General features: G+C 42.1%; 1 protein-coding gene across 1 annotated transcript in view; it reads right to left on the reverse strand.

Moving 5' to 3' along the window:
- Window positions 1-10,506: 10,506 nt before the first annotated feature.
- The window catches only part of LOC117407592 (macrophage mannose receptor 1-like), a 152,175-nt gene continuing 141,649 nt past the window's right edge, over window positions 10,507-21,032 (reverse strand). The window contains exons 8-10 of the mRNA XM_059017514.1: window positions 11,663-11,734; window positions 11,316-11,407; window positions 10,507-10,873 (exon numbers count right to left, since the gene is read on the reverse strand). Coding sequence (XP_058873497.1) covers window positions 10,754-10,873; window positions 11,316-11,407; window positions 11,663-11,734 — 284 coding nt within the window. The 3' untranslated portion in view covers window positions 10,507-10,753. The remainder of the gene's footprint in view (window positions 10,874-11,315; window positions 11,408-11,662; window positions 11,735-21,032) is intronic.

Genomic DNA, 21,032 nt, shown 5'->3' on the forward strand with positions numbered 1-21,032 from the left:
ACAATGCTTCCCTATGCTTTACCAGACCTCTCTGTGCTTTACAATGCTTCCCTATGCTTTACCAGACCTCTCTGTGCTTTACAATGCTTCCCTATGCTTTACCAGACCTCTCTGTGCTTTACAATGCTGTGCTTTTCCTATGGGTCACTTTTATAAGGGTATAGGAGATCATTCAAGCTCTTTTCAAAATGTCCGCTCCAGTGCATCTAGCATCAGGATTATTTCCCAAATTGTCAAACAGGGAACGCAGGAATAACGCTCCGTGTTCTTTGATTTTTTTAATCGCTCGTCCTGCAGTGATTTAGAGCAGTACTTTCCACACCCAGTCCCGGGACCCCCTGTGTGTGTCTGTCTGGTTTTCATTGCAACTGAGCTCTCGATTTACTGAACTAGACCCTTTAAAGGAACTAATAATAATTTGCTTAATTAGACCTTAATTGTTTTCAGCTCTTAAAACAGTTGGAGATTTTAGCTCAGCTATATTATTATTATTGTTATTATTATTTATTTCTTAGCAGACGCCCTTATCCAGGGCGACTTACAATTGTTACAAGATATCACATTATTTTTACATACAATTCCCCATTTATACAGTTGGGTTTTTACTGGAGCAATCTAGGTAAAGTACCTTGCTCAAGGGTACAGCAGCAGTGTCCTCCACCTGGGATTGAACCCACGACCCTCCGGTCAGGAGTCCAGAGCCCTAACCACTACTCCACACTGCTGCCCCTGTAAAATATTACTAGTAACTTGAAATCTGCAACTATCTTAGGAGCTGAGAACAATTAAAAAGGTCTAATTAGGCTACTTAGTAAAATTTAAGGGTCTAGTTCAGTAATCGAGCGCTCAGTTGGAATGAAAACCAGCCGTCGCGGGGGGTCCCAAAACCAGGGTTGGGGAAACACTGCCCCCTAGAGGACGGATCTCAAACCTCAGTGCACTAGTCACATCTGTTTTTCCAGATCAATGCAATGAAAAAAACATGATTGTTCTGTATTTTTCAACGAGGCAAAATGTACGTTTTATAAAAAAGGTATTTGACGTTAAGTGTCTCTGATCATCATTACAATGTTATTAAATCTGCCAGGAATGTGGCAAACATTTTGGTTTGTGTGATTGACAGGTTAGTAACACACCCTTCTCTTCTCACCCAGCCCCTCTCCTGTGACGGGACCAAGCAGCTCGGACAGACGCAGGATCTGAAAAAAAAAAAAAAAAATACTGGAAATATTTACAAAGGTTTTAAAAAAATCAAAATATCACGAATATTGAAATTTTGCAAAAAACATAATGGAATATAATCAAAAAAAATTTTGAGTGAAAAGAAAATCCATCTGAAAAGGGAAACAGATGGATTTTTATTGGGTGTTATTTTTGTAATAGGAAATACAGGAAATAGGAGGCTGTGTGGTCCAGTGGTTAAAGAATAGGGCTTGTAACCAGGAGGTCCCCGGTTCAAATCCCACCTCAGCCACTGACTCACTGTGTGACCCTGAGTGAGTCACTTAACCTCCTTGTGCTCCGTCTTTCGGGTGAGACGTAGTTGTAAGTGACTCTGCAGCTGATGCATAGTTCACACACCCTAGTCTCTGTAAGTCGCCTTGGATAGAGGCGTCTGCTAAATAAACAAATAATAGGACAGCAGTGTGGAGTAGTGGTCAGGGCTCTGGACTCTTGACCGGAGGGTCGTGGGTTCAATCCCAGGTGGGGGACACTGCTGCTGTACCCTTGAGCAAGGTACTTTACCTAGATTGCTCCAGTAAAAACCCAACTGTATAAATGGGGAATTGTATGTAAAAATAATGTGTAAAAAATAATGTAATTGTATGTAAAAATAATAACGTAATTATGTAAAAATAATGTGATATCTTGTAACAATTGTAAATCGCCCTGGATAAGGGCGTCTGCTAAGAAATAAATAATAACATATATGTAGACCTCAATACACTAGGGTTGTACCATTATAAACCTGTGACACTCTCCCGCCCCCTGGTGGAGGAGAGAAATACAGCACTGAGAAAGATATTTATATAGACCTGAATACAGCAGCCTTGTACCATTATAAACCTGTGGCACTCTGCCGCCCCCTGGTGGAGGAGAGAAATACAGCACTGAGAAATATATTTATATAGACCTGAATACAGCAGCCTTGTAACATTATAAAACTGTGACACTCTGCCGCCCCCTGGTGGAGGAGAGAAATACAGCACTGAGAAATATATTTATATAGACCTGAATACAGCAGCCTTGTACCATTATAAACCTGTGACATTCTGCTGTCCCCTGGTGGAGGAGAGAAATACAGCACTAAGAATTATATATAGACCTGAATACAGCGACAGTGCTGTGTGAAAAGTCTGTTTTTGTAAGATAAAATGTCAACTGAGGTTTACGTTTCAACTTTCATTACAAAATGACCAACATAAAAGTACGTACATATGCACATTACAATCCCCTTGTAACAGATATGCCATATAACCATTCTGCATGTAACTTAAAAGCGCCTTTTTTATAGCGATTTATTGAAGAACGCATAGAATTAATTTTGCAGGTGTTCTGCATTGACTGTCGAGAGTCACGGCAGAGTTGCTGCAGCCTTTCTTCAAACTTCGCTTCACTCCAGTAGTCATTGCAAAATACCTGCGCAATGCATTCCTGCCTTTCTACTCCCATATGCAATCTGAACAAGAATCTCCTTCCAGGGCTCCAGGAAACTCACCCCTATGTTAGCTCCGCCCATCTATGACATCATTGTCCTATAATTTTTACTATCCTTTTATGGAAGGTATTTTATGCCAAAATTAAAAATAAGCACAGATATAAAACCAGGGTAGATTGCATCGTACCAGTGATTTTGTTCACATCAACTAAAACGCAGACTAGAAAACCGTGCAAATCTGTAGTAATTTAATCCTGCAGCGTACCAAGCAGACCTCGCTAATTGCTTTAACTGATCAGAGCAGAATTGCCAGGTCCGCTTATAATAAGCGGGACTGGGCTTGTTTTTTGGAGAGTCGCGGGTTAATCGCCCATACTCTAACATGGGGTGCGCTTATTTTGGGCTTGTTTTGAAGAACGAGGTCGCTACTTTTCTGTCAGAAATCTGGCACGCCTGATCAGAGGAAGTGGATGAAATTAAACCGATCATGAGAACGGACCTACAGCTACGACCAAACGATTACCATCACCTAGAATTGTAGGATTGAGACATAATTGAATAAATAAATTAAACATAATTTAGATATTTTATTTAACATCGTGTAATCAAAGAAACTACAAAATGATATCGCCAAATAAACTTTACCTGAACTACAATAGTAGTACCGTTTTTTTGAGTTTTAGTTGTTGGCACAACAAGAAAATTAAATTTAGAAACACTTCTAGGTTTACTTAGTTGTGGTGGTTTCAATAAATACTTTATGATTTAAATATACTATGTGATCGTTTGGGATATTTAGCCCATTTAAAAGAGTAGGTAATTATTATTGATTTTATAATTAGTTGAATAAAGCACGACTGAATAAGATCATGTTGCTACCTACTTTCCAGGCAGGTAGCGAACCCTCACTAGTGCCTTAAAAAGTGAACTTCAAGCCCTGCCTGTGCTGTGATTTCATTCACACAGTTAAAAACCTGCTTATAATAAACAGATGCAATTATATATATATATATATATATATATATATATATATATATATATATATATATATATATATATATATATATATAACCTGCTTATAATAAGTGTTTTTCCCCTGGGACACTATCGCCCTTCATGTAAATGTGCTTTATTTTGCTCTTATCTGCCCCCTATTTTACTGCATTTAATCCTGTACTTCAGAGTACTGTAATCTGCCAAGTGTTTAATCTGTAGTATTTTGTATTTAATCGTATCCTGATGTAACTATCACTGTCACTGTTATCTGATGTATTATTGAATTGTATTTTGTCACACTCGTACTTGCTTGAACCAAAGTCATTGTATTTCTTGCTCTTATTGTATTACTTGTACTGTAACACTTGAAATGTATTTGCTTACGATTGTAAATCGCCCTGGATAAGGGCGTCTCCTAAGAAATAAATAATAATAATAATAATAATAATAATAATAATAATAATAATAATAATAATAATAATAATAAATACAGATGCCAGGAAACCCCGCCAGCACGGAGCTGAACGAGATAAGACATCTCCTAAACCTTATCTGCACTAAGCTAATTAGCTAATGTATCACCTGTATACCACAAAATTAAGGAAAATAACAATAATATAGTATAAATATATAAATCATAACCAAATTTAAATATGAAAATGTAAAACTTTGTCACTTCTTATTTCTTTACTACTATAAACCATAGATTTTTTGTTAACAAAAATTGCATCATTTAAAATAAGTAGCTGGAATATCCAGGGTCTGTGCTCCTCAACCTTTGGAATGAAGAGCACAGACCCAGACTTTGTAAATAGTATAAATAACATGGAGGTAATAATCCTCCATGAAACATGGAGTCGTGCGGACGTGTCCACACACTGTCCCAATGGATACAGGGAACTGATAGTCCCCTCCCTAAAGAACCCCCACATCAAACGTGGCAGGGACTCGGGGGGCATCATTGTGTGGTACAAAGAGGAACTTAAAAACACTGTCTCTCCCATTAAAAGAGGAGAGACACATTTATGGCTCAAAATTGAAAAAAAAATCATCCAATCCCAATCTGACACATTCCTGTGCGCAGTTTACATGCCACCAATTGACTCCCCCTACCACCGAGAGGGGTGCTTCCAAAATTTACAATCAGAAATTAGCCATTTCCAATCCCTGGGCTCTGTGCTGCTGTGTGGAGATCTCAATGCCAGGACCGGCAGAGAGGTCGACTACATCAGCACAGAGGGGAACAGCCATGTGATTGGACAGCAGACCTCTTTGTACCACACACCCATCACCACACAGAGGAATAGTTTTGACAGTGTGGTGAACAAGAGTGGGAAGCAGGTACTGCATATCTGTAAAGGCCTGGGTCTGTACATCATTAACGGCAGGATCAGAGGGGATTCTCAGGGCAGATATACATACAGCTCTGCTCTAGGTAATAGTGTAGTGGACTACGCTATCACAGACATGGACCCAGAATCTATTAATGCATTTATAGTCCGGCAACAAAACCCCCTATCAGACCACTGCCAAACAGTCCTGTATCTAAAAACGAATCCAAAACTAAATAATTCAAACCCGACCCCACCCGCCAAATTATACGGTCTTAAACCAGCCTATAAGTGGACACAAAGCAGTGCTGAGGAATATAAACAAACAATTCATAGTGCAGAAATAGAAAGTATGCTAAACAGCTTTCTAACTAAATTTTTTAAATTAGACAAAAATGGAATCAATTCGGCCATCAAAGAAATCAATTTTATATTCGAAACAACAGCAACAAAATCAAAACTCAAGAAAACAAACAAGAAAAAAACTAATTCTAAAAAGAAATCAAATGAAAAATGGTTTGACATGTAAAACAAACAGAAAAGAATTAAGAAAATTGTCAAACCAGAAACACAGAGAGCCAAACAATATTGAACTGAGACTCAGCTACTGCAAGGCTCTGAAACAATACAAACACCTTCTCAATAAGAAAAGAGAAGAACACGTGTCCAAACAATTATCCCAAATTGAAGAATCCATAGAGCAAAATTCCTTTTGGGAACTATGGAACAAATTAAACACATCAAAAACTAGTCACGAATTGGCAATCAAAAATGGTAACATTTGGAAAAATTACTTTGATAAACTTTATCAAGAATTAGACGAAAACGAATTAAATCCAGACCAAAATTCAATATTAAAAAAACTAAACAAATTGGAAACCAAAATCAAGGACAATCAGAACCCACTGGACTTCCCAATAACAGGACCAGAGCTAAAAGAAAAGCTCCAAGCCCTCAAGCCCAGGAAAGCCTGCGGGCCCGACAGCATCATAAACGAGATGCTGAAACACAGCAGCCCCAGGATGCAGGAGGCCCTGCTCAAAGTATTCAACCTCATCCTGGCTGCGGGCTGTTTCCCTGACATCTGGAACCAAGGGCTAATAACACCAATTCATAAAAGTGGAGACAAATTCGACCCCAATAATTACCGAGGCATATGTGTGAGCAGTAATCTGGGGAAGGTGTTCTGCAGTATCATTAATGCCCGGATACTGGCCTTCCTTACCGAACACAATGTCTTGAGTAAGAGTCAGATTGGATTTCTGCCAAATTACCGCACCTCTGACCATGTTTACACCCTACACACCCTAATAAACAAACATGTGCACCAAAAAAATAAAGGAAAAATCTTTGCTTGTTTTATAGATTTTAAAAAAGCATTCGACTCAATTTGGCATCCAGGTCTATTCCTTAGAATTCTTGAGAGCGGTGTAGGGGGTAAAATTTATGACATCATTAAGTCAATGTATACAGAGAATAAGTGTGGTGTGAAAATTGGAAACCAAAGAACAGGGTTTTTCACCCAAGGGCGTGGAGTGAGACAGGGCTGCAGTCTGAGCCCAACACTGTTCAACATCTACATCAACGAGTTGGCTACGGTGCTGGAACAGTCTGCAGCCCCTGGCATCACTCTACTCGACAAAGAAATCAAATTCCTGCTCTATGCAGATGACCTGGTCCTGCTGTCACCCACTGAACAGGGGTTGCAGCAGAGCCTAGCACTGCTGGAGCAGTACTGTCAGAAATGGGCACTGACAGTAAACCTGGACAAGACCAGAGTTATGGTATTCCAGAAGAAAGCCAGATCTCAGGGAAACAGGTACCACTTCACCCTGGGAAACAACACCTTGGAGCATAGCACCAGCTACAATTACCTGGGTCTAAAAATCAGTGCGTCTGGGAACTTCAACCTGGCTATAAATGCATTAAGAGATAAAGCGCGCAGGGCTTTTTATGCAATAAAGAATCGGCTATACAAAATTAAACCACCAATAAAAATTTGGCTAAAAATTTTCGACAGCATAATAAAGCCAATCCTTCTGTATGGTAGTGAAGTATGGGGTCCCCTTATGAACCCTGATTATAAAAAATGGGATCAAAGCCCCATAGAGAATTTCCATCTGGAATTCTGTAAACACCTCCTGCAGGTTCACAGGAGTGCAGCCAATAGTGCTTGCAGGGCTGAATTGGGCCGGTTCCCCTTACTCCACTCCATACAGAAACGAGCGCTCAACTACTGGGTCCATCTACAGCAGGCTGATCCGCAGTCCTACCACCACACTGCACTGCGGAGCTGCTCACAGCCCCCACAAGAGAATCCCCTCAGTAGAATGGTACTGAAGCTCAGCCAAATAAGTCAAATTAATACCAGCGAGCTTCAGAACACCACCAACAAAAAACTCCCAGCACAAAAAATGAAACAAATTAATCTAAATCTGGAAAACAATTATAAAGTACACTGGAATAACGAAATCGAATCACACAATAAATTACAATGCTATCTGGCCCTAAAAAAAGAATTTACCCTGGCAGAATATCTGGTCAGGGTCAAAAACACAAAACATAGACAGATCCTGACCAAGTACAGACTCAGTGACCACAGCCTGGCCATCGAAACTGGCCGGCACAAAAAAACCTGGATTGCCAAAGAAAAAAGGCTGTGCGGTCACTGTGATCTGGGAGAGGTAGAGACAGAAATGCACTTCCTGTTGTCCTGCTCAAAATACACAGAGATACGGGAGAGATATATCCCCCAATTCAAAAAACAAATGGCAGAGTTTAACCTCCTCTCCATTTCGAGTAAAATCCCCATCCTTCTAGGAGAGGAGGAGCGAACTGCAAATCTAGCAGCACAGTATGTGTCTGCCTGCCACAACCTGAGGGACAGTGTGTGACACCCTGCATACACGACCAGGGGGTACTGGTGATGAGGAGGGAGGGAGGGAGGGAGTTATATCGTTCAAAGGGAAGGGAACAATGGTTTTTTGTGTTTGTTATGTTCTGTAATTGTATTTCCGTTTTATTATTTCTGTTTTGTATTATAAAAGCTTTGGCAATACCTGAGCGCTCTCGTCATGCCAATAAAGCATTTTTGAATTTGAATTTGAATTTGAATTTGATAGATAGATAGATAGATAGATAGAGAGAGAAAACCTGCTTATAATAAATACAGATACAATATATGTATTTAGCTCAAGTAATCACTATCCAACCAGATAAATAGTCTAAAGTATCTGGAGTACAATGCTGAATTGAAAAAGTATTACGCAATCAGAAGGAAGAGCCTTTATCACTTTCGATTCAATATTCGCAAATAATTCTGATTCTAATTAGATCACTAAGAAAAAAAAAACATGTGGGGAAAAAACGAACAGAAACAAGTTTTCTGATCAAACGTATTTTATTAATTTCTATAATAAACCACTAATAACATAATATGACTAACAGCAGGTCCAAAAAACATAAATGAACAATTATTATTATTATTATTATTATTATTATTATTAATAATAATAATAATAATAATAATAATAATAATAATAATAATAATAATAATAATAATAATAATAATAATGAGATTACTTGGTTGACATTAATTTAATAAATAATGCAAGTATATTTCTACCCTATTAACCTGCTGTATGATGTGTTTGCGCTCTCATTATATTGTATTCCACAATAGCCATGTCTTGTAAACCTCTCTAAGATGCTGTTTAAATGTACCGTTTAAAATAATTGTCGTTATTTAAACGTTTTCCTTCTCGTTATGTGTGAGTCGCCCTCGCTTTCTGCTCAGGACATTTCACGCCACGAGGCGGGGCTTACCCCACGATAAAGCCCTCTCCTTCGGGTTCTATTGCCTGATTAAAACACACCAATCAAATGTTTCCTAAGACTGTTGCCCCTCAAATTGCTCGAGGCAACACCTCTAATGAAATAAGAGACGAACGACACACCACGACTCCCTTGGAATAAAATGTGATATAAATATTCTTAACAATAATCCATCTCCCGAAACATGCACTGAGATCAGTCTGACCACACTAGACCTTCAAACTAAAATAACTGTATATGATTAATAATAATAATAATAATAATAATAATAATAATAATAATAATAATAATAATAATAATAATAATCACAGGGCTGTGAATCAGACTCCTGTTGCACAGCAGTGTGATCCAGTCCTGGTTTCACTGTGAGTTTAATAATCAGACACACCCTGAGCTTGTTAGCTAGACACACTGGGGGCTGATCAAGCTGGTAGCAGTAAAACCTGGACTGGATCACACTGCTGTGCGATAGGAGTCTGATTCCCAGCCCTGTAATAATAATAATAATAATAATAATAATAATAATAATAATAATAATCACAGGGCTGGGAATCAGACTCCTATTCCACAGAAGTGTGATCCAGTCCTGGTTTTTAATAATCAGACACACCCTGAGCTTGTTAGCTAGACACACTGGGGACTGATCAAGCTGGTAGCAGTAAAACCTGGACTGGATCACACTGTTGTGCGATAGGAGTCTGATTCCCAGCCCTGTAATAATAATAATAATAATAATAATAATAATAATAATAATAATAATAATAATCACAGGGCTGGGAATCAGACTCCTATTCCACAGCAGTGTGATCCAGTCCTGGTTTCACTGGGAGTTTAATAATCAGACACACCCTGAGCTTGTTAGCTAGACACACTGGGGGCTGATCAAGCTGGTAGCAGTAAAACCTGGACTGGATCACACTGCTGTGCGATAGGAGTCTGATTCCCAGCCCTGTAATAATTCAATGTTTTTTTTAATTATTATTTTTTTATTCCTAAACACAATTAATCGCTACTTTTTTAAAATGTATTTCTACCTTAAATGAAATAATTAAATCTTCTCACAAGGCGAGGCACCTGCGATTTTGTGATGCATCAAATCTCTTTGCAACAGCAGCCTGAGAGACCACAGGAGGCTCCGGCAGCTCCTTCGAGAGCTCGACGCAACTTACTCAAGTCGCAGCGTAATCACGTACACGCGTAGGACGCGAACCTGCCTTGCTCTGAAAAGCGATCTCCGTTTATCATTTGAAAATACCGTATCCTAATTAAACGAAGCGAAGTCCCAATTAAACGACATGAATAGCATTATCAGTATTATCAGTATCGCGATTATAGTCGGCGCCGACTGTACTAATAATAATAATAATAATAATAATAATAATAATAATAATAATAATAATAATAATAATAATAATAATAATAATTTAAAGGGACACTTTTATACCCTATTCCGTCCGTTTTGTAAAATCCTCTTTTGCTATTTCTGCTTAGATCGTTCTTTACCAGACTTACTGAACTGATGTCCTTTTTCAACCACAGAGGCTGCTGCTCATGATAAGACTCTTGAAAGGCGAATGAATTAATGTTGCAGTTGTTTGAAATGACCACTAGGGGGTGCGCATCTGTCATGTCTAATGCCGCGACGCGAGTTTCGCATTTTGAAGACACCGAGAAAGACTTCTTCAGATCTGTTGTCGCTCAATTTGGTTTCATTTCAGCCATTCTAAATTCAGCACCGTTGAAGGTTTGATAGTTCTGGATGCATCTGAGCAGTAATTGAAATAGACACCGGTAGAGAACACTAAAGTCATATTAAACAGCTATAAGAAATGAATCACTCAGACAATGCAGATGTAAAATATCCCTTTAAAAGCAAGGTTAATAATCTAAAAGCAGGTCAGTGAATTTGGGGTGCTGGCCAGGCTGTGCTATCTCAGGGTTTGGAGCACGTCTCCGTCTCCTCCTCCTCCTCCTCCTCTTCCTGCTTGTGGAAAATCTTCCCGTCTTTCTTTCTCCAGCGCAGCGTCATGCCTTTGGGTAAGCGCTCTTGAAGCTGAAACGAGCACCAGACTCCATGTTACAAGAACACAGGAACAGGAGGAGAGCTGGGAACCACATGAGGCCATTCAGAGCAGCCAGGCTCTCAGTCCTTCATTACAAACCCAGTAAAGCTCATCTCAGGAGAGCTGCACGCATTTCAGTGCTGGGAAAACCATGCCTTGTTCTGTCTAAGGATGCTGAAAATGACACCTGGCACGCCTGCTAATTAAAAATAAAACTGTTTGATGGCAATCTGAAGGAATTTGAACAATTTGGTCATTGATCTGTCTACTGGAGTTACATGGTAAAGTACGTGCTATCTCGTATTTCAATTTTTTCTCAAGATAATAACTCCTCTTTAAGGAGCTCCTGTCCAGAGAGCGTGTGGGAACTGTCAAAGTGAAGAGACACACAGAGACACCCAACAGCACTGTGGAAGCCCCAGTGTACACTACCTGAGCTAAAATGGCATCTCTGATCTTTGGGTCTTCAGGGTCCAATCCCTCTGCTGCATTTATCTCAATCCTCACCACCTGCCTGCGTTTTCCTGTGCGGAGAAACAGAGCAATTGACACAGCATGGGTTAGAAAGGGTGCAGACAGGCTACTGTGACTCTATACAGACAGAACCATTCACTCTGATTATAAACACCACAGACACTAACTGCAAACTGCCCACACTGCAGTGAGCTCCAGATCCCACTGAACTGACATCACATCTTTATCCAGCTCATGCTCTTACTCTAACGTGGCTGGCTTGTACCTGTGAAATGTTCTGGTCGGATTTCAACACAACAGCATACCTGGTTCAGGAGAGGTCTGGGTTCCAGTCGATGGTTTTGTAGTTCCTGGAGCTTTGGCTGCGGGACTTGATTCTGTAAATAAATCAAAGTGAAATCAGGTCAAGATTGGATTTATGTTTGAAACTCAGGGCCAGGTTCTTCCCCAATCATGCCTTCACTTCTACATCAACTTGGTCCTTTTTTAAAATGTCATTTCTCTTCTAAATCTCTCAGGACTATGTCTAATCGAAGTGCGGTCTCTGGCATTCTTTGTATGCAAGACCCACCAAGTTAAAAGATGCAGAGAGACCGAAGTCTTCAAATAAGTGGAAGCCGTGCGACAGCATTAAAGAGATTAGAAGCCACGTTATTACAAAAAGAACTCTGCATGTAAAGAGACTGCTTGAGAAGTCCCTGAAGGCCTTCTTTCTAACTGTGCAATATCTACGGCTTGCCTTCTGGTTTGATCGATTTCAAAAACAGGATTCCTTCGCCGTTCCTGTGCCAGAAGAATCAAAAATTCAAACTTAGCTGCTTACATATTTAAAGTATGTTACTTGTAAGGTCAGGCAGTGTATGTTAAGAATCATATTCATGGTGTGTATTTCTGCACAAGACACACTCTCAACAGATTTCTAAGTGTAGCTGCCACTAGTATAGTGGGGACATTACCCAGAGAGCCCAATTCTGATGGAGGCTGCGTTGGTGAAAACGGGCACATTACACTTTGCCCTGTGAAGTGAATTCAGTGCCACGTGTAATGGATCTCCTCCTAGCGGCTGATACCTTGCGGTATGTAAATTATCAGGAGGCTGTGTGGTCCAGTGGTTAAAGAAACGGCCACATCAGACACTGACTCATTGTGTAACCCTGAGCAAGTCACTGAACCTCTTTGTGCTCCGTCTTTCGGGCGAGACGTAGTTGTAAGTGATTCTGCAGCTGATGCATAGTTCACGCACCCTAGTCTCTGTAAGTCGCCTTGGATAAAGGTGTCTGCTAAATAAACAAATAATAATAATAATAATAATAATATTACATGAAGTTATAGAAAGTTATAAAAACATGATACCTGATCCTGGAGAGGTCTGGGTTTCAGTTGGTCGTTCTGTGGTTTCAGTCGGTCGTTCTGTGGTTTCAGTTGGTCGTTCTGTGGTTTCAGTTGGTCGTTCTGTGGTTTCAGTTGGTCGTTCTGTGGTTTCAGTGGATCGTTCTGTGGTTTCAGTGGATCGTTCTGTGGTTTCAGTTGGTCGTTCTGTGGTTTCAGTCGGTCGTTCTGTGGTTTCAGTCGGTCGTTCTGTGGTTTCAGTTGGTCGTTCTGTGGTTTCAGTTGGTCGTTCTGTGGTTTCAGTCGGTCGTTCTGTGGTTTCAGTTGGTCGTTCTGTGGTTTCAGTTGATAGTTCTGCAGTAGTTTCCGGTGCTTTGGTTGTGGGATTTGATTCTGTAAGAAAACAAGTACTTTAATGCAAACCTCACACCCAAGAGGCGTGTTTAGTAACTGAACCAATCAAAGGGAGGATCATCAGCGAGCACAGATTGCCGTCACGTGGAAACTGATCGAGCTGAGCTGACTCTTTCCTCACACACCCAGAATGTGCGTTTGAGAGGGCTGTGCTAAGTAGAGGTTCCAATAGGGGTGTGTGACTCAGTATATAGACTCCACCCCCCCCTTAATAAAACTGTCAACCACCAAATTAAAAATAAAGAGCATGATCAAATGTTATTTTGCATTTGTAAGCAATGTAGCAGCAATATGAATCACTGTACCTGCGCAGTAAACTAGGCTGCACACAGGAGTTCCTTGAAATCTGTAAACGTGGTAGTTGCCTGGGCATGCCTTGATATGAACTGTGGTTGTAAAATAGCAGCAGTTTGAACTCCACTTTCCACAAGACTGGCGACTAACTATTCCATCCGTTTCCAGAGGGTGAGTACCACTGATCCACATGGGTGCGTGAGTCCCACAGCTGTATTCCGGAACACACGCTTCCGGCATTCTCACGCTATCATTCACTAAAAAGCGATACCATCCATTCAGACCACTATCGCATTTTGGAACTGACGATGAAGATACTGGAAAATTAGTGGAGCGCCAGGGTTCATCCAGGACTTTGTATTGTTGGCAAGGGTCGGCACAGCTATCTGTAATGCAGTCCTGGCCTGAGGGGCATGGCTGGTTTAAACAGCTGAATGATACAGACCGAGAACTGCGTTTAGAAACATGATCTAACAGACAGTGAAAGGATCCAATAGTGTTCACACAGCTGGACTGCGGGGGGCAGTCATTGAGGTCCCCATCTGCCGTGCATTCATCGATGTCAGTGCACCCGTGTTCGTTGGACCACTGGAAGCCATGAGGACAGCAGTTGGTGGTTTCATTGCACTCAGTCCTGTTGTAGCAGGAGAAGCCGTCTCCCACAAACCCTTCAGCGCAGACGCACTGCACAGGTTTTGAAGAAGGTTGGCAGACTGCGTTTCCATGGCATTCAGAACAGCGGCTGAATGTTCCTACCAAGACAAGAACAAAATAATGAATGTTGATCAAGACCAAGATAAATGGCCCCACAATAAAAATAACAACGAAGAAATTGCAAAGCTGTGGTCAACCACCAATCTACTGTCTAAAGCCTCAAGATATACCCCACAACTGGGATTGAAAGCTGCCCTGAAAGAGAACCCAGACTCAGAGATCCTTACCTTCATAGCAGAAGAAGAAATACCGCTGGCTGCAAGGAGCATCCCTCCATTGGCCCTGGGTGTGGTACATCATTGTACAGTTTTCATTGCCTAACATATTGTCTGGCTCCCCAATGTCCCAGTTTTGAAATGTTGAGTTCCCCCCGTCAGTCCACTTCCACGGGTTATTGAACAGGCCGATCCAGAAGGGACTGGCCGGAGCTTTCTTCTTCATGTCTTCATTTTCACTGGCGCTCTTTATACTGACCAGGTCGGTGTGGTGTTGTCTACAGTACTGCTGAGCTTCAGGCCAGGTTTTCGGTGTGCTAATCAGGGTGTATCTCTCAGTGATGTTGCTGGTTTCTGTAAAGATGAAAGAGGCTGTGAGCTGTGGAGGAGAGGAGAAGCAGGATAGCTACACTGTGATTTCTCTCACTGGAGTGGCTGGTTTCTGTAGAGATCAAAGAGGCTGTGAGCTGTGGAGGAGAGGAGAAGCAGGATAGCTACACTGTGATTTCTCTCACTGGAGTGACCGTGGACGGGAGCTCCCAGGGGGCGGCGCTCAATTGGCCGAGCATCGCCCGGGGGGAAGGAGGGTTAGGTCGGCCAGGGTGTCCTCAGCTCACCGCGCACTAGCGCCCCCTGTGGTCAGGCCGGGCGCCTGCGGGCTAGCCTGTAAGCTGCTGTCTCCCCCAATGTCTCTCTTGAAGCACCGGTCACAAGGGCAGCAGGGTGGAGTAGTGGTCAGGGCTCTGGACTCTTGACCGGAGGGTCGTGGGTTCAATCCCAGGTGGGGGACACTGGTACCCTTGAGCAAGGTACTTTACCTAGATTGCTCCAGTAAAAACCTAACTGTATAAATGAGGAATTGTATGTAAAAATAATGTGATATCTTGTAACAATTGTAGGTCGCCCTGGATAAGGGTGTCTGCTAAGAAATAAATAATAATAATAATAATAACATGACCTTGGCTTTGCATAGGTTCAACACAGATAGAAATCATACCGTTGTAGCACATGAAAGGTTTCTGATCATGGCAGACTGACTGGCCCCAGCTGCCTCCTGCATCGGCTGTAGCACAGAAGTGTGTGTCAGTACCAGCCGTCCAGTTAGTGTAGCTGACCGCATCTCCAGTGGACCACTGCCAGTTCTCACTGTCCCGATACAGCCCGATCCAGAAATGGTTGTTAGTCTCCTTCTTGAAATCGCTGGCCTCATTCCTCACAATATCCCGAAGCTTCTGCTGTTCTTCCAGGCTGTGCACAGTCACCAGGTCAGTGTGCTTCTCTCTGCAGTAGCTCCTTGCCTCAGTCCAGTTCTTGTTAGTTTGCACTAAATGGTATTTTCTGGTCTGGCAGGAAGCAGCTGCACAGAGCCCTGAAAGATTAAAACAAACCAATTATTTTTTTTGCTGAACTGATTAGAGATGCCCTGAGAAAGTGAGTCGTTTGAAATGAATAAAGGTCACTCATTATTTCACAGATAAATAAAACTCTATTAATATTGTCCCTAATTCATGTCTAGACCGTCCCTATTGAATTAATGTCTAGACCATCCCTATTGAATTCATGTCTAGACCGTCCCTATTGAATTAATGTCTAGACCATCCCTATTGAATTCATGTCTAGACCATCCATATTGAATTCATGTCTAGACCATCCTTATTGAATTAAGGACTACACCATGTCTATTGAATTAATGTCTAGACCGTCCCTACTGAATTAATGTCTACACCATCCCTATTGAATTCATGTATAGACCATCCCTATTGAATTCATGTCTAGACCGTCCCTATTGAATTCATGTCTAGACCGTCCCTATTGAATTAATGTCTACACCATCCCTATTGAATTCATGTCTAGACTGTCCCTATTGAATTCATGTCTAGACCGTCCCTATTGAATTAATGTCTAGACCATCCCTATTGAATTCATGTCTAGACCATCCATATTGAATTCATGTCTAGACCATCCTTATTGAATTAAGGACTACACCATGTCTATTGAATTAATGTCTAGACCGTCCCTACTGAATTAATGTCTACACCATCCCTATTGAATTCATGTCTAGACCGTCCCTATTGAATTCATGTCTAGACCGTCCCTATTGAATTCATGTCTAGACTGTCCCTATTGAATTCATGTCTACACCATCCCTATTGAATTCATGTCTAGACCGTCCCTATTGAATTCATGTCTAGACCGTCCCTATTGAATTCATGTCTACACCATCCCTATTGAATTCATGTCTACATCATCCCTATTGAATTCATGTGCAAATCATCCTAATTTAACCCCTTGAGGAGAACAACTTCAGGTCCCACGAGAGCTCAAGTACCTGTCTGTGCTTTTAATATGTGGCCAGGTTTCAACTTGCCATTAACCATCCAATCAAACCTGACCGCATCCCGCATTAGGTCAGGCCTTCCATTCAAACACACACATTTTCAGGTGTATGATTTGCCTGTCTGATTGGAGCGGAGGTGAACAGTACAGCTCAACCCGCCACAGATACCCACAATTAAACTAGACCCAGAGAGGTAAGAGAGAGGTCTACCGTGTGAGGAGGGTCCTACCTGCGAGCAGAAGGGTGACCACCAGTCTCTTCTCCATCCCAGCGAGCTAGCGGTCAAGCAGAGTGGCCAGCAGACAGACAGACTCCTTGGTGTCGAGATGGTCTGGGTGATGCAGAGTGATGCGCTGAAGGGTCTGCAGTGGAGAGACGCACACCTATATCACTGGAACACGGAAATGTGAACCCATCAGTGTCTATAGGATTAGCAATTCCACAAGCAATACCCCAGAGAAGTGTGATTACTAATCAGAACAAATACACACCCTGGAGGGGCTCGTCTCCAGCCTGGTGCGAGGAGGAATCCCAGCCAGAGGAAGGGCTTCTCAAAGCATTGTGCAGACTAGAGAAGAGAGCATTCTGTGCAGACTAGAGTAGAGAGCGTTCTGTGGAGTAGAGAAGAGAGCGTTCTGTGGAGTAGAGAAGAGAGCGTTCTGTGGAGAGTAGAGAAGAGAGCGTTCTGTGGAGTAGAGAGCGTTCTGTGGAGAGTAGAGAAGAGAGCGTTCTGTGGAGAGTAGAGAAGAGAGCGTTCTGTGGAGAGTAGAGAAGAGAGCGTTCTGTGGAGTAGAGAAGAGAGCGTTCTGTGGAGAGTAGAGAAGAGAGCGTTCTGTGGAGTAGAGAGCGTTCTGTGGAGTAGAGAAGAGAGCGTTCTGTGGAGTAGAGAAGAGAGCGTTCTGTGGAGAGTAGAGAAGAGAGCGTTCTGTGGAGTAGAGAGCGTTCTGTGGAGAGTAGAGAAGAGAGCGTTCTGTGGAGTAGAGAGCGTTCTGTGCAGAGTAGAGAAGAGAGCGTTCTGTGGAGTAGAGAAGAGAGCGTTCTGTGGAGAGTAGAGAAGAGAGCATTCTGTGGAGAGTAGAGAAGAGAGCGTTCTGTGGAGTAGAGAGCGTTCTGTGCAGAGTAGAGAAGAGAGCGTTCTGTGGAGTAGAGAAGAGAGCGTTCTGTGGAGTAGAGAAGAGAGCGTTCTGTGGAGAGTAGAGAAGAGAGCGTTCTGTGGAGAGTAGAGAAGAGAGCGTTCTGTGGAGTAGAGAGCGTTCTGTGGAGAGTAGAGAAGAGAGCGTTCTGTGGAGTAGAGAGCGTTCTGTGCAGAGTAGAGAAGAGAGCGTTCTGTGGAGTAGAGAAGAGAGCGTTCTGTGGAGAGTAGAGAAGAGAGCGTTCTGTGGAGAGTAGAGAAGAGAGCGTTCTGTGGAGAGTAGAGAAGAGAGCGTTCTGTGTAGACTAGAGAAGAGAGCGTTCTGTGGAGAGTAGAGAAGAGAGCATTCTGTGGAGTAGAGAAGAGAGCATTCTGTGCAGAGTAGAGAAGAGAGCGTTCTGTGGAGTAGAGAAGAGAGCGTTCTGTGGAGTAGAGAAGAGAGCGTTCTGTGGAGTAGAGAAGAGAGCGTTCTGTGGAGAGTAGAGAAGAGAGCGTTCTGTGGAGAGTAGAGAAGAGAGCGTTCTGTGGAGTAGAGAAGAGAGCGTTCTGTGGAGAGTAGAGAAGAGAGCGTTCTGTGGAGTAGAGAGCGTTCTGTGGAGTAGAGAAGAGAGCGTTCTGTGGAGTAGAGAAGAGAGCGTTCTGTGGAGTAGAGAAGAGAGCGTTCCGTGGAGTAGAGAAGAGAGCGTTCTGTGCAGACTAGAGAAGAGAGCGTTCTGTGGAGAGTAGAGAAGAGAGCGTTCTGTGGAGTAGAGAGCGTTCTGTGCAGAGTAGAGAAGAGAGCGTTCTGTGGAGTAGAGAAGAGAGCGTTCTGTGGAGAGTAGAGAAGAGAGCGTTCTGTGGAGAGTAGAGAAGAGAGCGTTCTGTGGAGAGTAGAGAAGAGAGCGTTCTGTGTAGACTAGAGAAGAGAGCGTTCTGTGGAGAGTAGAGAAGAGAGCATTCTGTGGAGTAGAGAAGAGAGCGTTCTGTGGAGTAGAGAAGAGAGCGTTCTGTGGAGTAGAGAAGAGAGCGTTCTGTGGAGTAGAGAAGAGAGCGTTCTGTGGAGTAGAGAAGAGAGCGTTCTGTGCAGACTAGAGAAGAGAGCGTTCTGTGGAGTAGAGAAGAGAGCGTTCTGTGGAGAGTAGAGAAGAGAGCGTTCTGTGGAGAGTAGAGAAGAGAGCATTCTGTGGAGTAGAGAAGAGAGTGTTCTGTGGAGTAGAGAAGAGAGCGTTCTGTGGAGTAGAGAAGAGAGCGTTCTGTGGAGTAGAGAAGAGAGCATTCTGTGGAGTAGAGAAGAGAGCATTCTGTGGAGTAGAGAAGAGAGCGTTCTGTGGAGTAGAGAGCGTTCTGTGGAGTAGAGAAGAGAGCGTTCTGTGGAGTAGAGAAGAGAGCGTTCTGTGGAGTAGAGAAGAGAGCGTTCTGTGGAGTAGAGAAGAGAGCGTTCTGTGCAGAGTAGAGAAGAGAGCATTCTGTGCAGAAACACATGTTGTAAATAAGTTCACAGGAGCGCTTAAATGCAGCGTTTCTGGTCTCCTTGGGAACGCACACTCCATCACAAGGCCCATTCAGGTTCAAAAACATTTTAATAAATGTATTGGATTGCAGACGAACACATTTTAAACATCTAGACAAGGATGGGAGAGTGTGCTAAAACAATCAATTTCAGGTCAGCATTTTATAAAATCACTTGTACTAGGAAGACCTTTTAAAACCAAAAACACTTTTTTCAAAACACTAAACATAATCCTTCAGTTGCATCTAAGGTGTTAAAAAGTTTAGTTTTTGCAGCATCTGATTTGTTTGGGCCAATGGGGCTAATGCACCGACCTATAAGGACAGCTGGAATTGAACCCACTGGGTTTCTAGTGTATTTCATAGAGACACTGAACAGCTCAGCACTAAGACTGATCTGTCAGCACTTTCAATTGGGAGACGCTCTGCAGGTCTCCCTCCATTAGTCAAAGATTAAACATAATCATTGAATTGCTTCTGCTGTATTTGCTTAAAGACCCAGCAATGAAGGTGTTAAATGCTTCACTTTCGCAGCATTGAGAAAACATCTGATTTGTTTGTGCCTGTTTACTGATGCATAGAGATTTGAATGGTTCCCTAGCAGCCAGGTTGAAGCAGGGCTATGCAAAGTGTGCTGGAGTCAAATCCAGAGCTTACAGGCTGCAAGTATAGGAAGCCTCTTGATGGTCAGTGACAGGGTAGCGTCGCTGCCTACGCTATTACTGGCAGGGAGAGAGACTCAGAGACAAGAGGCTGCAGTTCAAAATGTTAATGCATGCTTTTAATAACAAAGAACCAAAAATAATAAGCAAAAACACTGGAACAAAATAAACAGGCACGGTGGCCAAAACAAACATTTAAACAAAACAAAAAACCCTTTAGATAGCCTGCGGTTTCCCCTGAACACCAGCAGAGCACCGCCCAGCAATAACCACCTTCACCTGCAACTTCACCTGCACCTTCATCACCAGCTCTCACATTAACACCCGTGTGAGCACCCTTTTTATGCACCTGTGGTTAATTAATCATTAATTATGTATCGAACTGACGACCCCAGCCACATCCCCACGTGTTTCTGACAGGGAGCCAACCCAAAATCCCCCACACCCCTCCACACCAAACCAAACACTCTGCAGGTCTCCCTCCATTAGCAGCAGCCCTCTGTTGTATTCAGAGCAGTTTACTAACTCAGTGATCTCTTTGATGGTCGAACAGAAGGATTATAAGGAGTCTAATATAATCCAGTAAGCTGCTCCATATAGAGACCCAAGCCACGTTTATTGATGATATTTGTAAAGAATATTTTATTTATTAATGAGGTCTACATCAAATACAAAACAGACCCCTCATATCGATAATATATTCATATTCCTGTGTGTTTAAAATGCATTTTACATGTTTGTGTTGTATAGACTCTGCAGGTCTCCCTACATTAGCACCGCCTCTCTCTCACATTCAGACTATTTCACTAACTTGGTCTAATAGGGATTCTACTGAATTTTCATCACATATATAACCATTCTAAAATACAGAACTACAAAACAAACCCTTATAATATGAATAACTGAAATACGTTCGCCACATAACAATGACCTTCATGTATGTTGCAATGGTTTAATTTATATTAAACATATACAAACTAGATATGTTCACATACAAAAACTTGACTTGATTTCCATTAGATACGTCCTCAGTGTGCATATAAACACATACATCAAAATACATTTTATAAGAAAGTCAGTACTTTACCA

This window comes from Acipenser ruthenus, chromosome 57 (assembly GCF_902713425.1).
Source record: "Acipenser ruthenus chromosome 57, fAciRut3.2 maternal haplotype, whole genome shotgun sequence".
Taxonomy (NCBI): Eukaryota; Metazoa; Chordata; class Actinopteri; order Acipenseriformes; family Acipenseridae; genus Acipenser; species Acipenser ruthenus.